Source organism: Hypomesus transpacificus, chromosome 9 (assembly GCF_021917145.1).
Source record: "Hypomesus transpacificus isolate Combined female chromosome 9, fHypTra1, whole genome shotgun sequence".
Taxonomy (NCBI): domain Eukaryota; kingdom Metazoa; phylum Chordata; class Actinopteri; order Osmeriformes; family Osmeridae; genus Hypomesus; species Hypomesus transpacificus.
In genome coordinates this window covers 16,824,531-16,847,381 of record NC_061068.1, presented here as the reverse complement: position 1 = coordinate 16,847,381, position 22,851 = coordinate 16,824,531, and the positions used below count along the sequence as shown (strand labels likewise).

General features: G+C 41.1%; 1 protein-coding gene across 1 annotated transcript in view; it reads right to left on the bottom strand.

Moving 5' to 3' along the window:
* Window positions 1-22,851, bottom strand: part of cpne9 (copine family member IX) — a 265,994-nt gene that overhangs the window by 91,484 nt on the left and 151,659 nt on the right. The window contains exons 9-12 of the mRNA XM_047026495.1: window positions 8,903-9,006; window positions 6,892-6,996; window positions 5,885-5,926; window positions 4,137-4,212 (exon numbers count right to left, since the gene is read on the bottom strand). Of these exons, the coding sequence (XP_046882451.1) occupies window positions 4,137-4,212; window positions 5,885-5,926; window positions 6,892-6,996; window positions 8,903-9,006 (327 nt within the window). The remainder of the gene's footprint in view (window positions 1-4,136; window positions 4,213-5,884; window positions 5,927-6,891; window positions 6,997-8,902; window positions 9,007-22,851) is intronic.

The window sequence follows — 22,851 nt, the reverse complement described above, 5'->3', positions numbered from 1 at the left end:
ATGGTATATGCCATGTCACTTTGCTGAGATACTGCAGGAGAAGGGCAGAGACCAGTAGGGAGAAGACTAGACCACCAGGGTACAGATCACATTCAAGAGTCTTCTCTGAGGACCAAGAAAGGAAGCTGCAGGCGTATATTAAGAGGGCAGCTGATATTTATTGTGGCCTGTCTCCTGAGGAGGTAAGTGTAGACTAGTAGCTCAGGTTAAAAAAAAACATTCAACATGCAGCTCTTACTAAAAATGTTTTAAATACTTATCAAAATGTGAGATTTGTAGTTATATCGATTTTTCATTTTTTTTTTCTTAATTTTATTTTTTCTGACGCTGCTGCAAAATGTAAACTGGATCAGTAGTCTAATTAAATCTTAATCATGTAATAAAAAAATCTCCCTCTGAACATTTTCTTTTGATTTTAACAGTTTTAAGTGCGGAAATTTGCGTATGAATTGGCCATCAGACATGGATGCAAATATCCAAACGGATGGGATGACACCAAGACGGCGGGAAAAGACTGGCTCACCCACTTCCTTAAACGCAGCACTACGTTGTCGATTCGCCCACCTCAAGCCACCAGCATGTCCCGTTCCACCAGCTTCAACAAAACAAATGTGTCTGCTTTTTTTAACAACCTGCAGATAGTTCTTGCCTGTCACCTTTTTGAAGCTAAGGACATTTGGAACATGGATGAAACGGGTACAACAACGGTCCAAGTGCCCTGTAAAATAATAGCCACCAAGGGGAAGCGCCAGGTCGGTGCAGTGACCTCTGGAGAGAGGGGGACATTGGTCACCACTGCCCTAGCTGTAAATGCACAAGGAAATAGTATTCCCCCGTACTTCATCTTTCCCAGGAAGAAGTACCAGGACCACTTTATGAGTAGTGGTCCGATCGGCTCTGCTGGTTCTGCAAATAGCTCAGGATGGATGCAGGATGTAGACTTTCTGGCCTTTCTCCAGCACTTTGGCAGCAATTGACTTTTGTCGGTCAAACGGCATAGTCTTACTATCTTTCCCACCCCACTGCTCACATCGTCTTCAGCCACTCGACAGGAGCGTCTTTGGTCCACTGAAGAGATATGTTAACACAGCAGCAGATCACTGGATGAGAACACACCCTGGAAAAACGTTGTCCATCTATGACGTCTATGTCTGTTCAGCTGTTCCACCTGAAGAAGAGGGAAGAGGTCTGCTGTCCCAGGAGGGACCGACAGGCACGCTTGTTCTGTCCAGACATTCATTCCTGAGAATGTACGTCCCTTTCCCAAGGCTGGTCCCAGAAAAGACACAAAACAAAGAGGCAAAAGGAGGTCAACGGTGATCCTTACGGACTCTCCGGTGAGGACAGAAGAAGTCGTCTGCACCACAGAAACGGCTCCTTGGTCGCGGAGGCACTGCACCCACAGTTTCTCAGGACAAGGATGAGGAATGTCTTTGTGTGGGGAAACATTCAGCTCGTCTTTGCCTGGGGAAGTGTGGGTGAAGTGTCTCTTTTGCCAACTCTGGTCACATGAGGCATGCACTGAGGGTGCAGAACTTTATATCTGTCACAACTGTGACGATGAGTAGTCTTATGCCTTTTGTTATTTTCTTGTTTGTTTGTAGGCTACTGTTTATTTGTTAATGCCTTTAACATTAGTCAGGTTTCTGCAGCGACTATTAAAATACGAAATATATGAAACATGTTTTATAAAATGTATTGACGTGAAATAAATTAAATGAAAATAAATATTCTAAACAATTTAAGTTTGTACTGTCGGGTTACTTTTGAAATATTTGATGAAACTCAAATCAAAAATAAATGTAGGCCTAATTATTAATGTTTTGGCAAAAATAAAGGACAAAATATGTTTGCAGTTACATATTAACAAGGTCATAGTCAGAGTAACACAGAAAATCTATCTTGAATTGTTGTGTTACTTTTGACCCACCCATGTGTTACTTTCGTCCCAACTGACGGGGTCGAAAGTAACAATGTGCAACTTGTGTTCAAAGCCAAATTATACTTAAGCCGTTCGACATTTGTACAAAATACCACATGGTATTGATAGACCACACTTGTGAGTTATGGACCGAAGCCAAAATATATCAATGTCTAAAACATTGTCTTTTAAAATTACGTTTTTCTGAAAAATTGTACTTTTGCCCCCGCTCTCCCGTAATATGTGCTTCATGTTTTGGCTACTCGCAATGGGGCCTCATTCTCGAACATTTTCTGAAGTTTGAAATCTTTCTTAAGGGCTTCGGAAAAACAAAGAAAAAGACATTTGCCAAATTCATGAACTCTTGAAAATGTGTTCCTACACAGCAGAAGTTTTCTGAGCTGTGCTCCCCGTGAAGAGTTCTCTTAAGTTGAAAGCGCTTCCTCGTGCTCCTGAATTTGCATACATACAGACCCCAACAGCTCCTTATAAGGGAACGTAACAGCAGTAATGTGTGCAGTCAGAATGGACACAATTAGGAAAGCAACAGGAACGCAAGTTATGTCCAAGCGAAAAGCAACCGGTGCACAGGTGCATCGGTGCAATATCTTACCAGTAAGATGAGCAGTGGAATTGTTCTCCACTGGATCTAACAGTGTGCACACTAAGCAAGGTTAATTATTATAATTATTTAAATCCGAGGATGTCTGTTATGGCAAGCCGTTTTATCATTTAATCAATGAATTCTTGATATCCAAAATTTGAATTCTTGATATTTAAAATACAATTCTAAGCTTTTTTAGTAAGTATGTCAAGCCGTTTTATCATTTAACCAATGAATTTTTGATATCCAAAATTCTAATTCTTGACATCCAAAATGCAATTCTTGATATCAAGAATTTGAATTTTGGATATCAAGAATTTGATCCTTGTGGTTTTTTAAGGAATCGCATTTGAGACAACTCTGACCGATTTACGAATGCTATTTCGAGTTCGGAAAGTCTTCGGAATTTCAGAACAAATCCCAGATGAGAAAACTTTCATGAATGCCAAATGTTTTCCTAAATCCAATTCAGAAGAAATTCCTTCTTAAATTCTTCTAACTGCGTTCGAGAATGAGGCCCAATGTTTTTGGGGCTATCTTGTTGTTATTATCAGTGACCTATGCACTTTGTAAAGCTCTCTCTTGGAAGTCGCTTTGGATAAAAGCGTCTGCTGAATGAATACATTTAATGTAAATAAGCACAGCTAGTTCAGGCAGGGCAATCGGCAGTGTGTGCGCGTCATCCTTTTGTCGGGGACGTAAGGCGTCTTACTACACCTTCCTTCCTCCGCCCACTACTACACCCATGTAGCAGCGCATACCCATTGGGCCACGCCCGATAAGGCGTCTTTAAAAGACGCGCGGCAATGCACACACTCACCCCGGTTGTTGTATGATCAGTGCTGCTGCCACCCTCCACCATCCCCTTCTCCCCCATGCTGTCTGTATGTTCTATCCATCAGGGGGATTATATCTCTATAGCTCTAGCGCTTCCCTTAGATCATCCACTCCGCCAAAGTCAATCTACATGTCCATGTCAGGTTACAATAAATGCTCAAATCTAATACGTGATTTTCTTGAATGAACTACATGTAGAAAATAGAATTGGGTTTGAACCCTTCTAAAGAATCTATGTGGAGGGAATAATCATCCCACTTGTGATAGAACAATTTTCCTTCTATAATTAGGGTGTTCTCTTATCTGTCTTCTTTTTTTACACTTTCATTATAGATTTTCCATGACTGACAGACATACAAAAAACTGTATGACAATACAAAGACATGGCTTTTGCACAAACAAGACAACCCATTGGAAGGATAGAGAGTGTTAAATTATATAATGCATGTGTGTTTTATATTTAACGGAATGTGTACATAGGACTACATGCATGCACATGATCTAAATCTAGATCTGTCTTCTTAAAGAACACTTTGGCGATACAGATTAAGCAACAAAAAAGGCACCAATCTGAATATGGTGTGTAATAAAATAAACTGAGGCAGTTGCCAATTTCTGAAGCCATTGCTTGAATAGTCCCAGCTATTGAACTGCAATGAACACATACACATAATACTATTGGTATTACCAAATAAAGCCTAGTGTATTAGTTTATTACCAAATAAAGCCTAGTGTATTAAGATGTTTAACCTGCTTCCTTCTATCTCCATTTACCTCATAGACGTTGAACTGGCTCTGGCCTTTGGACAGCTCTCTGTAGCTTGTGGTGAACTCTCCGATGAAGTCGTGACTGTGGACGAGAGAGGAGTGAGGATTTACATGCCAGTCCTGCTCCTCCTTTGATGTGGAAAATATAGAGCTGTGCTACATTTAGTCATTTAGCAGACGCTCTTATCCAGAGCGACTACGTGTGCCACGTAGAGTGCTACGTGTTTACAGTTGAGTTGAGTCATCAAACATGGATGTTTAAGTTGCATGGAGGCATATGGCTCAGGCTATAGTTCTGTCACTGCTCAAATACATACAGAATGTTTCCTCAATCACCAGGTTCATATTTTGGTCCAGGCCAGTCCAGTCCAGTGCTCCTCTTCAAAGCACAGTGGCTATCTAAAATAACGACTTGTACCCGCATCAATAGCAACCTACAGATTTTAACCTCTTCTACATTATGTATGATACAGGTATGGTTGCCAACCATCCCGAATTATGAGTGATTTTGATTTGTCCATAGCCACGGGAACATATTTTATCAGGGAGGTTCTGGGGGGGTGGGGCTTAATGTTGCGGGGCAACAGGGACGGACTGGGAGTAAAAATAGGCCCTGGACTTTGATCCAGACCGGCCCACCAGAACCGGCTGCCCTGCCAATGCATGAACCTTCTGTGTTTGATGTGATGCTAGTTTGGGAGTTTGATACTGAATGCGAGTGCGCGTAGCGGGCGAGCCATATTTTTGGGCCTTTATTTGAGTGCAAAATAGTTGAGCTTTATTTAAAATCAACAGCCGTTTTTCAATTGGTAAAACCTTGTCTAGTGAAGGTGATGTCTTTTTGTCTCTTTATTGTTCAACCCCACCCTTACATTTCTTAGCCTGGTTTTCCATCTTTATTCTTCTCCCGGTGCTCTCGATGGCTAGTCCGCTACTGCGGGGCTGTGCCGCGGTGGTGGATTTTCAAGTCATATCGTTCTTTTTTTTTTTCACCCCCAGCACCTTAGTTCCCGCGGCCATGGATTTGTCCTGTCAGGGACAGCTCCAGTCCCGTATTCCAATCACAGCCTCACCGGACAATAGGCTAATAGGCTATTGTAAACGCGCAAAAACTCACGCAAACGTTGCTATGCGACACGGTTGTTGCTTGTTGGTGACAGTGTGTGTGAACTGGCCACTGGTGAGGTGAGTGTTATTGTGTGTCAAAAGGAGAAACTTGAAATAAATGTATTGACTATTACTATGAAAGATACATCCAAGCAAGTAGCTATTAGTGGTTTGCCAAATTTATGGCTAATGAAAGCTTGCGATTTCCGTTATTGTTGGTCAGCTGTGCAGCTGCGCGCGCATGTGCGTGTGCGCACCTGGAAGAAAGTGTTCCTCATTAAGGGTTGAGAAAGTTGGCAACCCTTGATACAGGGTTCCTGCGGGGTCTTAAATTGTCTAAAATTCAGAACTTTAAACTTAAGGCCTTAAACGTCTTAAAAACTGACAGATTTTCTTCCGAGGTCTTACATTTCATTTAGTCAGGTCTAAAAAATGTTTTGAACTCTCGTTCATTTCAAGAAACGCTGGCCGCAGAAAGTTCTTACAAAGTAGCAAAAAAGAATTGAGTCATGGCCTACAAAACGGAGCTCTTCGCTACCAACAAAACCATCAGAACGCTGCCCTCAGACCATTGGTTCAGTTTGTTGTAGTTCTTTCTGGGAAATGAATAGTGGGAAAAGGGAGGCGGAGGGGAGACAGCAAACTACCTTCCATCTCTGTCCCAATCATACACGTCCACCTTCACAGTCCTGAAGAAAGGGAGAAATAGAAGGAGAGAAAGGAGACAAAATAAACGAGAAAGATGAGAATTGTGAGGAAGAGTGTGTGTGCGTATGTATGTTTCACACGCAAGAGGGAAAGAGGGAGAAAGAAAAGTGGAAACTGGAAGAAAAGGACATTGGAAGAGAAAGAAAGGGGAGGAAGAAAAACATTACTTGAGTAAATGGTGTTTGTTTGGAAGTATTCTGCCTATGAAAATGATAATGTGAGTGTGATTCCCTGAATGATTAACAGGAGTAAACGATTCATTTGCTTACACTTTGAGCTGCAATTCTTGTATGAAAAGGGCTATATCAATAAAGTCTTACTTACTTACTAAATAATCAAAAAAGCTTAGCCCACTGGCATGGAAACTCCTAAGCAACATCAATGTGTGTGTACGTGTTTGTGAGTTTTTGTGTTTTGTGAGTGTATTTGTTTTTGTATATATACTTTATGTGTGTATAAGAGTGTGTTTCTGTATTCCAGCAAACAGTGCACAGACTCCATGTTAATCCCAATAACACCAGTGCTGGCCTGTAAAATGGCATGGCCGACTGCTGGCATTATTCTGACCACTACGGAGCATTACAGCAATCCTATATTCCTCCTCCAGCCACCGCGGTAGCCCTGTTAGCACCTCTTGGGGGAACCTGCTAAATGTTTTATGTATTTTGATATGTAGTACATTTGACATGAATACGTAACAACTGAATATGTATTTTGTTCCATTACTAATATAATATATTATTAAGTAAATATATTTTAGACATTTCACTACTCACATATAATGTACTGTAGGCACCTACAAAGGGGGACAAACTCCAAAGTAATCCTAATCCAAGAAAGTTCCCAGAACAGTACACATGCGGAGGAAGTTTACCAAGGGAATAGATTATTTCCAGGTTATAAATCTTGCCTTAATATAAAAATGTTGGCCAGAAATGACACCAACCTGTCATAGTCTCCATTACAGAGGGCTCGCACAGGGATTGTGAAGGACTGCCACACAGGGTTCAGAGTGTTCTTTATCACCTCTGTCTTATGGCAAATGGTGAACCTGGATCACAGAATGCACAGAAAGTGGGATGGGGGAATTCAGAAAGGTGGATATATTATTGTAGATAATTGGATTAAGAATTGGATTGGTGATGATGGACACAAGTGTTGTGGGCCATCACAATGGTAATTAGCTCATGGTCAACCTGGGGAAAGTGGGAACTTGCATGCGGTTTAATATTTCCAAGTCAATTGATTTCACCTACCAATCATAAGAGAGGAACGCAGCTATAACTAACGTTACAAGCCTATCGGAAGCAGAGCAGGGCGGGTCCTGGCAACACAGTATGAATGAGATCCATACATTACGTTAGCTTTGTCGGTGAAAGCATGGAGCTCAAATTCATGAAGCCTGGGGATGATGTCCTATCCATAGATAAAGGACTCAAAAATAAATGGCGCTGGTAGTGGATGGAAGGTAGAGACAGCAAGCCTTTTGGCATTTGGTGCAAGAAACTGAGAGCCTGGTGCTTGTTTCTGCATGTTTTGCTCAAGGAAGCTACTATATGCCAGCAGCGATAAGAAAGTGCTTGCTCGTCATGACCCCGGTCATAGAGCTGCTGCCCGTGCACTCAAACTTACCACAACGTTGCCGGGAGCAACTGTTGCTGACACATCGCTGTCTATGACTGACCGTGTCTGCGACTTAGAAATATGTTTGTGCACATTTATTGCGGAACATGACTTGTCATTCACAATTTCTTAGCCACTGGTCACCCTGTGTAGAAAACTAGCAGAAGACAAAAAAAAAACGTTTCTCTCCACCCCCCCCGATCCCTGTAGGGGTATTATAGGGGTTTGTTGTTTTATTTAAGACAGGAGCATGACCTTGGAAGGGGGAGGATCCCAGATGGGGATTGGCTCTGGCTGGGTTGAAGATGGCTCAGAAGGAGAGACAAGTTTGGATTGAGGCAGACTAAGGATGCAAGTGGACCTGCTGGTTCAAGAGCAACAATGCGCTCTAGCCGACCAACAAGGGATGGTTGTTTCAAAACCCAGCATAGGCGTGATCGGAGTGAGCAACGAGGCGCACCTGAGTTTCCAAAGATTACCCCTGAGCCACCACAGATCATTCTATGCCGAGGGTTGACTATGTCCTAAAGCGTACACATGGAGTACGTTGACTCAACTTCTGAACTGATAAAAAGTGGACCCCCTGCCCTGGGTGTTCCAAGGATGCTACTGACAACACAGAGGTGTGAACCACTAACTCTTCTGCAGGAGAAGGGGGAAGATTTGCATAATTTAACTTTTCCAATTCTTAGTATAATTTTTGTTGTTGCTAATGCATTTGGTGAGATTTGTTCAATATTAGCATTGGGAGGGAGACTTCTCTCCCTAAACAAAAAATTGGTAGGCCAGGGATTAAGGGGCATTTGCAGCCTGTTAGACCCTGGCATGCTGCCTGTATCCTGTATATAGTGTTCAATAGTGGCGTGCAACCTATTTGTATAGGTATAGTTTTGTATATGTGAGTTTCCCTATTCTAGTCCAGTTATTGTTTATGATGGGTGGTTGTAATGCAATATGTGAAATCTAGTCTCGGTTATTTAAGTTGTGGGACAAGGTAGACTTAGTGGGGTAGCAGGTGACTAAGGGGTGCCAGGTAGCTTTGTTGGGCTAGTTCAGTCGCTAACCCTGGGTTCATATGCTACACTAGGATTGTGATTCTACCATCATTGGTGGGAAATTGTTTCCTAACTTTAGTCGATGCAAATCCTTTTATGAACAGAATTTAGTGTGACCTAGCATAGTATATTTTTGCTATAAATCCTGTTTGTTGTTCTTATTTATTGGGGATCACGTGGATGGAGGGTGTTTATAGAGGAGAAGGGTGCTGGTAACTCTGGTAACTCTGGTCTCTCTCTCTCACACACATACTCGTATGCATGAGTGCGCACACTCACGTTCCATCCTCGTTACTGCGGTAAAAGACCAAGAAGGGATCTGACTTTCCGAAGAAGTCCTTTTTGTCCAGCTTGTTGGCACACAGCTGCATGGTGGCAATATCCTGAGAGGGGGACAATTTCTCAATATCAGACACAAAATGTGATTGTAAAAAAGTTGATTGTCAAAGAACAATAAAATATTAGCTATTACTATTTTGGAGTGAATTCAAGACTAGCTGGAAATTTCATTTATTCTAATAATAACAAATATATATTATGTTCTGCTTTGTTCTAATGTAATTTAAATTCAACCTTAAAATCCACTAGCAAACCTTGATAATGAATGGCAGTATACAATGTTTACAAGCGTAACCATATGATAATATCATGAAACATTTGTGTTGGTGAATATCTGCCAAGGAGGACGGTGACATCACACTGTCTGGCGAAGCGAGCAAGGTGGCAAAGAAAACACACAACGTCTTGCATGCAGTATGTTTCTTGCTCAGCCTGTACTTCCACACTCCACTCATCGACTTAGTTATGAATTTACATTTTCAACATAGTCAACACCCAGCCCCGGAAATCCGCTAGCCTACCTGTTCTCATGTCGGAGCGACCGAACATGTTCCACAACAGTTTGACACAGAATATGATCGATTGAATGGTGACAGACTTAGAATAGGTTATAGGGAATAGGTTATAGGTTTAATAGAATAGGTTATAGGGAATAGGTTTTATGTGTATTTAGGGTTAGTATAGTGTATTATTTATTGTTATCTGTATATTTAGGAAGTTTTTGTATTTAGGGTTAGTATAGTGTACTATTTATTGTTATCTGTATATTTAGGAAGTTTTACTTATTTAAGCTTAGCATAGATGTAAATTATGTGTACTTTTTGTTATGTTATGCCATACGCCTGTTCCATAAACCGAGTTTACCGAATAAGCCAGTTATGTCAGTTAGTCGGACTCATTTCCAGTTCATTCGGTTCCATAAAGCTAGCTCAACGTAGTTTAAACTCTGTTACTATGGTAACTTAGGCTGAGAAACTAGTCTGGTCCGGGGCAGGCTAACTGTCAGGTTTAGCTTGACTTGGTGCTTAACTAGACCTTCCTGTAACACTGACCCAATGGGAAAACGATGATTTACCACGTATATTCTCATTTTCATGTTCAGCATTGATAGAAAATCAACTTTGCCTACATAGGCTACAACATTTAGCCAAATGCATTAAACGATGATGAACAATGATGTGATAGCCTACACGCTACGTTACGTAGCCTAGTTTGTGATTTCAAATGTTTAGGCATCAGGCTATCTCAATCGAAATTATCCGATTATAATTATCATAGCTATATAGTTGTTGACAGTAGTCTACAATTGCAAAACAAACCTAAATCCATAGGCTACATCCTCCATTTTCCCCGAGATTGATAGTAGGCTATTTATTTAAAACAATGTCAAAAAAGTACATTTAACTTGTGTTTAGAGGGCGTCTGTTTTTTAATCAACGAAGTAGCATAAAGGTCTAAAAAAGGACCTTGACCTACGTAGCCTATCGTTCACGTCATCATGGCGTGTCGTTTCATTTTGATGAAGCGGTGGATGAGGGAGCTGTCATAGTACACGTCTTAAAGGGAACGTTCTTTCCGGAAGAAGTCACGTGGCTGTGTGCATTGCTGTTGCCGTGGTGGATTGTATGATCCATGTTTTACCTCTCGGGCTGCTTAAGAATAGGGTGCACAAGCAATTGGCTTGACTACTTAAATCTGACTTGAATTAGTAGGACTGCGTGAGCTGAAATAGGCCTTTATGGAACCGCTTTAACCCCGCTTGACTTGTTTAAGGTAATTCAAGTCTGGTTTGTGACTTTAAGTCCAACTTATTTGAGCGGCCTTTATGGAACAGGCCCCGGGTGTCTTGTCTTAAGAATTTCTGTGCCCAGTCTGACCTTGTGTTGTTCTGTGTACCTGACAATAAAAGACTTGAACTTGAAGACTTTGTAAAAAAGTATCGATCCATCCTCATAAAGATCGCTTGAAAGCTCCCTGGCCCTGTCTCTTGCTGTAATATTGGTTGATGAGTTTTGTTTTAACGTTTTAATAATAGAGACGTAACATGAGTTGAGAAGTTTATTTAAATTTGGCCTCAGCCCGAAGCGTTCTATTTGAAAATCTGTGGGGTTTTTGTCAGAATTCTGTGCCCGCGTATTACGTTTGGACCTGCTTATAACCTTCCAGCTATGCCTACTGAAATAAACCATCCACTTAAAATATTGTCTTTTTCTTAGTTAGTTTGGCAGTATTTCATCAGTAAAATTGTCTTGGATTTTATGTATCACACAGGTATAAAATATTGTTCCAGTCTTACGCCAGGGACACACTGGCAACGAAGTGCCTGGAAGCGCATGCAGCGCCACGATCGGCTACGATCGGCTTTTACTGAGCAAAAACTGTTCACACCAGACGCGCATTTCTCAGCACCGATCACCAAGCCTTTCAGCTACTCTGAATTTTCCTTCATGCTGACATGGTACATAAACATGGCATTGGTTATATCCCAGCATTGATCCTTATCTAGCCTACGTTGTCCTTGTAAAATAGTTGCTGGGGGTCATACAACTCCCTGTGCTTTTCGAGAATGTATTTGATGTCGTCTATCTCCTTGAATTTTTTGCTTTTTTTAGAAATCGACTGGGGGTTCTCTCTCGGTAGGCTATGTCTGCATGTTGTGCGCAACGCGTGACAACTCGTTTCTCTCAAACAAACAAAATAACTACAGGCATGGTAGCTCAACAGATCAATCCGTTTATTAGGGTTCCTCCGGGAGGAGGGAACCTATTGTTTTTGTTAGTATTCTTAATATCATTAGGGTTCCTCCGATAGGGGGAAACCTATTGTTTTTGTTAGTATTCTTCTTATTATTATTATTAGGGTTCCTCTGGTAGGAGGGTACTGTCCAAATTTGGTACAACCTTCAAAAACCATACATCCAATCGAATATTGGTAAAGTACATAGGCCTCCAAAGTAAAAAATCATTATAAAGTCTACAACTTTACAAATGGCCACCGTAGTCTTAATCTTAATACCATGTTTTTTTATTCAAATATATCAACTAATATGGTGTTTTTAATTATCCTGGAGCTGATTTCGCAAGCATCTCGCGAAAAAATTTGACCTGCTAGGCGCCGAAAGAAAAAAAGTGGCGCTTCCAGGCGCGTCACAGCAGATCGCAGGCAGTGTGTCCCAGGCGTTATGCCTGTTTTCGGCTTACAAATTTATATCCATATCTCGCGAGAGCTAGCTTAATGCAACTCAATCAATTCAATATGGCTGAGAGTCGAGAGCGAAAAGAGCAAAACTGGCAGTGAATTATCCAAACATCGTCAAATACTGCACTGCACTCCCTTGGATTATAAAAAGGACACCTACAAAATATGAACTTTGCACAGTGCCAAGTTCTTGAGATAATTGTGGGAAATGCAGACAGAGATTCCTGGCTTTATTAGAGAGATGAGCTAAGTTGTCAATCAATTTAAATAATCTTAGCGTTTGCGTCAGAAATTGCCATCTAAACACAGACGTTTTGAAAGTTTTATTACATTTGGACCATCTATGTTTCCATGCTATTGGTTGGCGTCAACATACCCATTCCCCATTTTGACGCTGGGACCGTCATACCCACCTCCCTTATTTGTTGTAGCGTCTGCGTTGGGCTATACGTAGGCAAGTGTTTCTGCCTTGCCTAGGGCCTTGCAGTTTGTGTTGTCTGTCCGCAATTGGCCTGGATCATCATGCCTGCTCCAGCTTCCACCCAATCGTATTCCTGTCCGTCTGCCCGCTACCTTTATAACTGGAACTGTCCTATGTTCGGGAGCCAGCCAACTGTGTTCTGAGTTTTTTTAAACTCAGTTATTTGCGTGTCGGTATTTGTGTTGGCACATTAGTGCGTCTCATACTTTTATACATTATGCGATATTGTCTTTATCCGTTTATGTTTGTTCGACTTTGTTTGTGTTTTATAGGTTTTGTTTGCTCCAAACGCTCACAGGAGAGAGGGGACCATGGGCATACACTACCATCACCTTTCTGACATGCACATGTGATTTTAGATTAGAGGCCCTATCTTGCTAGCCTGGCTGCCAGCCCAACTTCTCCCCGGCCCAAAAATTTTTGTCGGGAAGTTGGGTCTGGAGGGTCTCGTATTGGGGACCAACTACAGAAAACCAGAATCTGGGCGAACCAATGAAATTGCCAGGGCGGGCTTTATACGATGATGGACAGATGATCAACAGTAACGTAATCACCCACGACACAAAAGAGCGCTTAAGTTGAATTCGTATTGAACAAACATTTCCATCGACAGGCATTTGTCGATGGAAAATATGTTTTAGCCGTCCTTCCTACGGGACTCGGTAAAAGTTTAATTTATCAGCTGGCCCCGATGGTCGCGAAGAAGATGGGACACGATGAAAACCCAGTGGCCATTGTGGTTTCTCCTTTTCTTTTGTGGAGTTGTAATCCTAAACGGAGAACTTGTTCGTATATGCATTGCCCTTTATTGTTTCGCTCAAAAAGGTTGACCGTGTGAACAAGTACTCCTCCTACCCTTAAATTAATTTTACAACACAGGCAAAAATCGTTTGTATTCATTCTTCAAGCATACTTCAAGTCTGCTTCCAGTTTAGTCAGTAAAGATTTAGCTGCCTCTCAGTTTAGTTCTGTTGACAACAACTGTGCGGCGCTTAACATACGTCACATACTCTGTTGCTCTGATTGGTTGTAGATCTATCCAATTGAGCGAAGAGGCATTTGTTTTCCAGGCTCGTTTGAAACAGGCCCCGTAGTCAAAGCCCAACGGAGAGTTCTCAGACTCATATTTTGACTAGAATTATGAGTATGACAACGTCAGGCTACTATCTTGCACCTAGTGCAATTGACTTTGTCAACGAAGTATCATTCCTAGTTTGCACTCGACGCAAAGCGGACTTTTCCTTCCACAGACGCACGTCGGTAAATTAGGGAATGACTTTGCGCTCCTGGGGGCGGTTCAGCAAAAAAAGGAGGCATGTTCCGGCACAAACATTCCCTGGTACTATTTTGTAGCCTGATGTTGTCATACTCATAATATGAGTCTGAAACCGCTTCGTTGGGCTGTGAGTATGGGGCGTGATCAGAGCAACATAATATCTTGTTTGCTGAAAACGAATTCAACCCGAGCGCTCTTTGGTGACGTGGTTAATTACGTTACTGTTGATCATCTGTCCAACATCGTATAAAGCCCGCCCAGACAATTTGAATTGGTCCGAACAGCTCCTGTTCGGACATACTTTTTCCCAAAACTAGCGAACCACAATAAATTGTAATAAAAATTGTTTTGTCACTAGCTAATAAGCAAATAGTAACACTAGCTAGCATTCAAGTCAGAACGGCTAAATGTCACTGGGAACTTTCCTGCACTCATACCTCCAAAATGACAATAATCCAAATGGGATTTGGGTTTCCTTGATTTGGACCTCTTTTTCTGTACATCATGCACTAATCCAATTGTAATAAAAACCAAACATTTCACTCACACCTGGAGAGACAAAAGTGCACTTGCAGCCGCCCAAGTAGCTGATGAGCCTGATCTTGCAAAAAATTATACATGGGGATTGATTTAATTATACTGAATTACTCAAACCTTTCAAATTACAAAAAATCCAGAAATCCATAAACAAAACATAAACAAAGTTGTTAAAATAGTAGACTTGTTTTTGTTATACTGAAAACAAAGCGAGCTGGAAAAACAACAAAAACATTGCAGGGCTCTAGAATGCGACCAATATGGTCGTATATGCGACCAAAATGTGTACGGGTGCGACAAAACTATTTCCTAGGTCGCACTGGTGCACCTAACCTCCTCGCATCCGCTGCCTCTCCAGGAAGAAGCGTTTGTTTCTTCTTTGATGAAACTCACAGTCATGGTTGGATCATATCGTGGTCTAAACTAATCAGAGACAGAGATGGGGTGGGTCTTTGCCTCTGATTGGCTGTGCTCCAGATTTTCCTGTAGGCCTACACTGCTCCGTGCTGTGTGATTAAAATTACGAGCTGAGCACCAGAGAATGAGTTATGGCAGACCTGGGCATTGTACGGCCCGCGGGCCACAACCGGCCCACAGGCTGTCCCAATCTGGTCCGCATGAAGTAAATCAAACATTAAAAATAAATAAATGTGTTGAGCGGTAGTAAATATGTAGTCTTGAAAGACTAGTGATCAGGCAATTTACATATGTACGCTTGCGCAACCTCAACGAAAGGAGAGTTAGCTGTTGGTTAGCCCTCGAAAATGAAAAACAAAAGGTTGATACAGAATGTAGAGTTTTTAACAAGACATGGACTTCTAAGTATCTGTTTACTGAGGTCAAAATCAAAGTTGTGTTTGTAATTTTGGAGAACAGGTCGCTGTGTTGAAGGATTACAATTTGAATCGGCACTAAGGGACTAAAGAAATAAAATAATAATAAGACATAATAAGAACTTGACTGATTCAGTGGGCGCGGGCTGAAGGTTTGCAAGTTAAATTGCAGACCTCGATCGTCACCTGTCAGCTGCCCTTCGCATATCCACCTCAGACATTCAGCCAGATTTCGATGCACTTGTTCAAGCCCACTGGAATCCTTTCACAGAACAAAATGAACTAAAAAAAAACGTAAGCTTTTTGTATAAAGTTGATCAATTGCATATCTTTAACATACTGCAAAACAACTTTTCAGTGTTTGTGAAGATTAACTAGTTACAAATAAAATTAAACACTGATGTAATGATTATTTTAGTTTTTACTGTTACTTCGATAATCTTTTCCTAGTTGACCAACATTAAATATTTATTGTATATTATATAAATATTTACAGAATATCCTTATTCTTCTGATAACCAGGAGCAACAAATCAAAATATATACTTCACTGCTTTTTACAATGGGTGAAAATGAATAGTGAGCAGAATAAAGTTCAAGTTATTGTTGATGCGGCCCTCCAACACATTTAAGGTTTCTCATGTGGCACCTTGTCAAAATTAATTGTCCACCCCCGAGTTACAGAGCTGGGCCATGGAGCTAACCCATGGAGCTAGGATTTTGATGCTAGGGAGAGTGTTGCAAACTGGTTTAGCCAAGGCCAAAGGGAAGGAAAGCCAAATTACAGATGTTGCCATCTGAAGGGGCATGCGGCAGCAAGGGGGGACCCGGTATAAGACTTTGAGCCATGAAATGTTAGGTCTCAGTTCAGGGAAGCACTTTAAACATCACTTTCTATTTTGAAATGTTTTATTTTGCTTGCAATGTTTTAGTTTGGCAGTTCAGTGAAGCACTAAAATATTTTTATTTTTATATACAGTTTAATTGTGCTTCAAATTAAACCAATATTTACCTACAACTTATTCTTGTTTAAGATAATTTACATAATAGCGTGATAAATAGGTGACCTTGAAATTCTGGCGACATAAGAAAAAATTTGGGTGCACCTACATTTTGTGCTGGTAAACCTAAATAAAAAGGTTGGGCACACAAGTGCAACCAAGGGAAAAAGTTAGTCTGGAGCCCTGCATTGTAGCTACTGCACTTAACATCTGCATAGCCTGTATAGCTATATAAGGAAATCCAAAGGCAGAGTGTATGATAGAATGTATTTGTCTGAGGCAGGTTGGCCGAAAAGAGAGGCACGATACTGAAGAGATTTGACTGGTTTATTAGCCCAAGCTCGGATCATGTGACTTCCCCATGACAGAGTGGTCAGCATGAGTGAAGAACATGTCTCTCAGATGGCCTTTATGTATGGCCGGACAGTATAAATATAGTAACCACAAAACATGCCCCTAAACAGCACAAATTCCACGAATGATGCACATTGGAAATGGCACACAGGTGATAGTCATAATTTAGTGTATAGACTTCCACACGACTTTCTCTTTCTCGCAACTGATTTTTTTACAAAAAACTGTTGCGCCACCCACTCTTCTGGCGGTGAATTGTTTTCAGCACCCACAGCCTACGGAGAACCATAAACGAAGTCTATCCGTCCGTATCCGTCCACCCGCCCATCCGTAAACGGAGTTGGAGTAGCATATTTCGGCCTTTAGGAGGACTTGTCTGAAGTCAGAAGTTGATTTGGGTGAAGCTGGGTTCTCAACTCCCCCTCTTTCCTTGACACCTACTAAAGGTGTGAACTGGTCTCTGGCTGGTTCATAAGCACGGCGGCCTGACCCAATAAACAAACTAAACATTTGTTTAGGGCCCCGCAATTAGTTGTAAAAAACCTAACATTTTGCCAATCAAAGGGCCCCCTACACAATTTTTGTTTAGGGCCCCCAAAACCATAGGGCCGGCCCTGTTTATAAGATTGATCAAATATTGTTCTGGACATCTTGGTACAAAATATTGTTGAATGATTGTTTTATTATGTTAGCATTTTAGATATGTAGATACCAAGGATGACTTGGTAACTTTCAGGAAGAAGGAGTAGTTACTAGAATCAGGATTACAGTCCACACAACATCAAAACAAAGTAACAAACATTACACAATTATCCCTCTCATAATTTTCCACCTTCTACTCTTGTGGTAAAGATAAAGTATTGAAGAACTTTCCTTAAACGTTCTGGGAAAGGTATGTTCTTTGTTCAAATTGCCGACACAAACGGAGGGCACAAACCAGGGACTGGTTACGTGTCGTCTCAAGCAGGCCCTTTTATGCTTGCAAGCTAGCAGGACGGCGTCACATGCAGAGGAGGAGGCTCCCCACCCAACTCTGTGGTTCCTTTGCATTGGCGTTTGGTGGGTAATCAACATACTTAGGGTGTTAAGAGGGCTGATTAGGTTTGTCTGATGTGGTCAGATCAGACTCTACAGGTGTGACAGGATGTTGGCTCTGTGTGGTCTGGCGGACCTCATGACAAATAGGAAATAGAATGAACAGAAGGTACATGGATCTAATCCTTATAGTAGCTTAATACCCATTGGTGACACGCTAGTGCACGGACTGTTGGCAGAGCCCATTTGCAATAAATGCTCCTGCAGCGCCCTTCGGTGGCTTGCAAGGTCCATGGCACCATTGGCTAGTGCAACTCAACATGGCGTAGTCATGTTTATATATTTATTTCTCACAAAAAGCTAATCCAAGCAACTTTACAGGCTGCACTGCGAATCCTTGCGTACTGAGCATCACACCAGCCAATTTCAACTTTATACAATGCCCGGTTCTTTAGATTATAGTTACAGACAGGCCTCCTCATACAACAGGAAACCTATCCTATTGACTCTTTGCCCACCATGTTGCCCTCATTTCATGACGATGTGAGAAATAAAATGTTAAGTGATGAAGTGTCTGTGTCAGTTTGTTTCTTGTGAAATCTGTTCTTTATGCTCTAGCTAGTTTCTGTTGCTGTGTTTTCATTGGATGCTCGTGCAACACTCGTTGGCTGAACACAAGGTAGAACATTTCAATTTACTTACCATTATATTTATTTGTTGCGTTTATATCGTCATATTTATTTAGCGTGAACAGTTGACACTGCAAGCCCTTCGGGTCTGAGCCATACACCTGCCGGCTTGCGACTTCTTACACCACGTTCCAAATTACCGTATTTCTTCGATTAAACGCCGCCCTCAATTAAACGCCAACAAATACAATACAGTTTGGAATGCAAATGACACAACAGTCTAATTGGCTGCGTGATTCATTTGTCACAATGCCAGAAATGAAGCATTGTAAGTGGGGTCTTTGTAAAAGCGTTGTGAATGGTTCGCACTTGTACTCTTGACTAAACTTCAATTTTACACTAGGTTTTGTGTTTGACCTCCTCTTTCGCCCTTGAATAAACGACGCACCAAAAATTAACATTGTGTAAAAAACGCTGCAGCCTTTAATTGAAGAAATACAGTATTATGCTAATTGGATTTAAGTGTCATAAACATGTATCTTTTTGTTTTTCAATAACCTCATGGATGGTATTGAGTCTCAGGCAGGCTCGGACTGGCCATCGGGAGAATCGGGGGATTTCCCGCACGGCCGGTCAAACAAACGGCCGCTACGGCCACGGCGCTATTCAAGAAAAAAAAATCCTAATAGTTTACGCTCACTTCGAGGACGGCCTTAATACCATTCAACTGTTTAACTGAAGCAATCCAAAATCCAAAGGGTGGGGGTGAGCATTTCCCCCATGTAAACTTGAATGGTGCACTTGCCCGTCCATTTTACAGATCACGATTGGTCAAAAAACAATCATTTTCCGAGTACAGACAATTCGTTGGAGCTATTTTAACTAACATCGTTGTTTCTTTGGCAAAGAAATGGAAAGGAAAAGAAAAGGAGAAAACAACGGGCACTGCAAGTAAATGCTGCACAATGTAGAAGTATAGAGTACATGTTTACGCCGTCAAAAGACAGAGAGAGTTTGCAGCCCGAAGATGCGGCTGTACCAGAGGCGCCAGGTGCAAGTAGCTGTAAGCTGCTGTATTTTTTACATTTAGAAAATTCAAATATCATTCCAAACCATATTGTTTACATTTTTCTAAAAACACTATACATTTGGTATCACTGTTTGCCAATATCTAGGCTATACATTTTAAATGAAGTAAAATAAATGGCCAAGAGAAAAAGGCACTCGTCTAAATATGCACAACATGTTTTTGGGGTTTAAATAATAAATGTGCTTCTGGGGTTTAAATAATAAATGTGCTATGTGGCTCAAATGTAATTGTCACGATTTTTTGTTCTGTGTGTTAAAGCAGGCACAGGTGACACAGGGAAAGAGAGGGAGGATGCTGTGGTGACAGGGTCCAGTGTAGAGACTATGACAGGTGCAGCACTGCAACTGTACACAAGAGTCAGTCTGTTAACAGGGTTATTATATGGAAATTAGTTTTTTGAATTGATTGTCATTATTGAATATAGTTAACTGATAATTGTTCTTTTGCAACATCAAATAGCAGATGCAGAAACAGAGAAAAAAGAAAAAGAAAGTGAGGGAGAAAGTGAGGGGGGGGGGGCGGTCTGTGTTTCAAAGTCCCGGGCTGTTTTTCAGTCCCAATCCGAGCCTGGTCTCAGGGCTCCTTGGATCACTGAAATCAATCTCAGACACCTGTGATAATTAGTTTACTGGGTGAGCCCAATTAAAGGAAAACTACTTAAGATTCCACATTATTAAGCAGGCCACAGGTTTCAAGCAATATGGGAAAGAAAAAGGATCTCTCTGCTGCCTAAGTGTCAAATAGTGCAATGCCTTGGGCAAGGTATGAAAACATTAGATATTTCACAAAAACTTAAGCATGATCATCGTACTGAAGAGATTTGTGGCTGATTCAGAGCACAGACGGGTTTGAGCAGATAAAGGCATAAGGAGGAAGGTTTCTGCTAGACAAATTCATTATTAAGATTAATTTGGATTAAGAGAACAGCGGCTAAAATGCCATTACAAAGCAGCAAAGAGGTATTTGAAGCTGCTGGTGCCTTTGGAGTATGGACATAAAAGGAGAGAATCTCATGGTGTGGCCACCATCCTTCCCTGACCTCAACCCTATTGAGAACCTTTGGAGCATCCTCAAGCAAAAGATCTATGGGGGCTTGAGGCAGTTTGCATCAAAACAGCAGCTCTGGGAGGCCATTCTGACATCTTGCAAACAAATTCAAGCAGAAACTCTCCAAAAACTCACATGTTCAATGGATGCAAGAATTGTGAAGGTGATATCAAAGAAGGGGTCCTATGTTAACATGTAACTTGCCCTGTAAAAATGTTTTTGATTGAAATAGCTTTTGATTTCAGTAAATATTACCTCCTAATGCAGCAAATTCAACAAATGTTTTAATTCTTTACAACCTAAACTATTTGAAACTCTGTTGTGCATTATAATTTGGAACAGTAAATTTTTGAAAAAAAATACTGTTATCATTGGGAGGTTTGTTAAATAAAATTCAAATTATACCAGTTGATGACTTGAAAGTTATACTGACTGTCATTTGCATCGACTATTTAGGAAAATCAGAGAAGGATATCATTTGCAAAATAATTTGGAACGCGATGTACTACGCCCTGTTCTCGAGATATTTGTGGCGGCTTCAAGTTTGTGTATTTATCAACCTATTCATTTTTCTTGAACAGCTCAACAACATCACACATGACATTGCACTTCTTTTGGTCCTGAGCTAAACACCTGCTGACTTGTAAGTTCATACAATGACTGGTTCTTGAGGTAAACAAGCCACAAACAAACACAATCATATAGAGATTACTGGAATTATAGTTACTGTTATAGGATAATGTCATGCCTGTGATGCAACTGGTAATTAAGATGTTGGTTAGTTGATTTGGTGTTAACTTAATGGGAGTATGAGCCCCTTTGCTAGAAAGAGGCAAGTTTGCTGTAGAGTTTTTGCATAATAGTGTAGTTCCCATGATGCAACTGATCAATTTGGTTGTTGACCGGGAGCACTGCCTATTGGTCAGAAAATATTCTTTGAGAATGGAAAGAACATGGCATGTAATTTTATAGTCAAAGTTTTTTGCAAATGTGAACAGGACATCCCAACAACAAATGCCTTTGCTCTATGTCTTCCACTCTTTATCTTTCCCTGCCGTGCTACATGGCATTGCACATCTTTGGGTCCTGACAAGCAGTGGCGCCTTAATGAAAGGGCTTACCTGGGCTTCTTAAGCCCGGGGCCTCGACCAATCAGGGGCCTCTTAATAATAATACATAGTAATAATGATGATATACGTCTGTATTTGCGGTGTCATTACTCCGCTCAACTGTGGCATCAGGTGGAGGATGTGGAGGGAACCCCCCCCTCATCTATGCAAACACTGTCAAATGCTTCTATAACTATGTCATAAACATTTTCTTTGACCTCAACAGTGTTGCAATTTGGAATTGTCATAAAGATGCCATTAAGTGCTATAACACTGTCAAATGCTTTTATAACAGGTCATTAACATGTTCCTTGAACTCAAGTACAGTGGTAACATTTTCACTTGTCATAAAGATATCATTAAGTGTTATTACACTGTCAAAAATATACACGTTAACTTCTTACTCAAACAGAGGGTTCCAACATATTCTCTGCAGGTACATTTTGTAAAAAAAAAAATATCCAGACATAACATTGAAGATAGTTGAGTAATGGGCAACTTTAGGGTAAGAAACCATGTGATTAGCAGAAAGTCCTTGTCGTTTTTCAGCTCCCTGTTGGCCTCCTCCAAGTATTTAACTAACACAGTCCTCTAGGTCAGGGGTTGGCAACAGGCGGCCCGCGGGCCAATTGTGGCCCGCCAGCGATTTTATTTGGCCATTATTTCCGATAATCCTTTTTTGGATCGTTTCTTTTCCCCTGTCGACTTTTATTTTGAAACCGTAAACTGGGAATGGTGTAATTAGGTGTGTTCGACTTCCTGCAGCGCCGCCTGCAGCCACATGACTTGAAGCAGCCAATGGCATTCTCAGCTTCAAGGCAGCCGGGTGTCAGCGCCGCCGGTGCTGCATGAAGTCAATACACCTATTGACTTTTATTAAGTATTTTTTCGCTATGATTGCTACACCTCACGGCTGATAGATCGACTGAGAAAGCCTATGGCTAGTAATCCTATTCTCACTGGATGAGACAGTATTTAAGTGGACCAACGATGACGACCCACCACTTTGGGATGACAATGACGACCATGCATGTTGATTTAAGTAATGTCAAAGTTCTAAAACTTACTAGAAATAGCCTAGTAATACTATCTAGCATCCTCCTGTTTGTTCTGGCATGGTAACTCGCCCATAATGTCTTCGTAGGCCTACGGCTGTCACAGATAAGTGTTGGTTGGTTTATAACTAGCATCTCTAAATTGCATAGCAAAATCAATTACATTTAAATGGATCGTAAACTCATGACATTTTTATTGGCAGATATAAACTTACTAACCGAGAGTGAGGTGATGCCGGGAAATA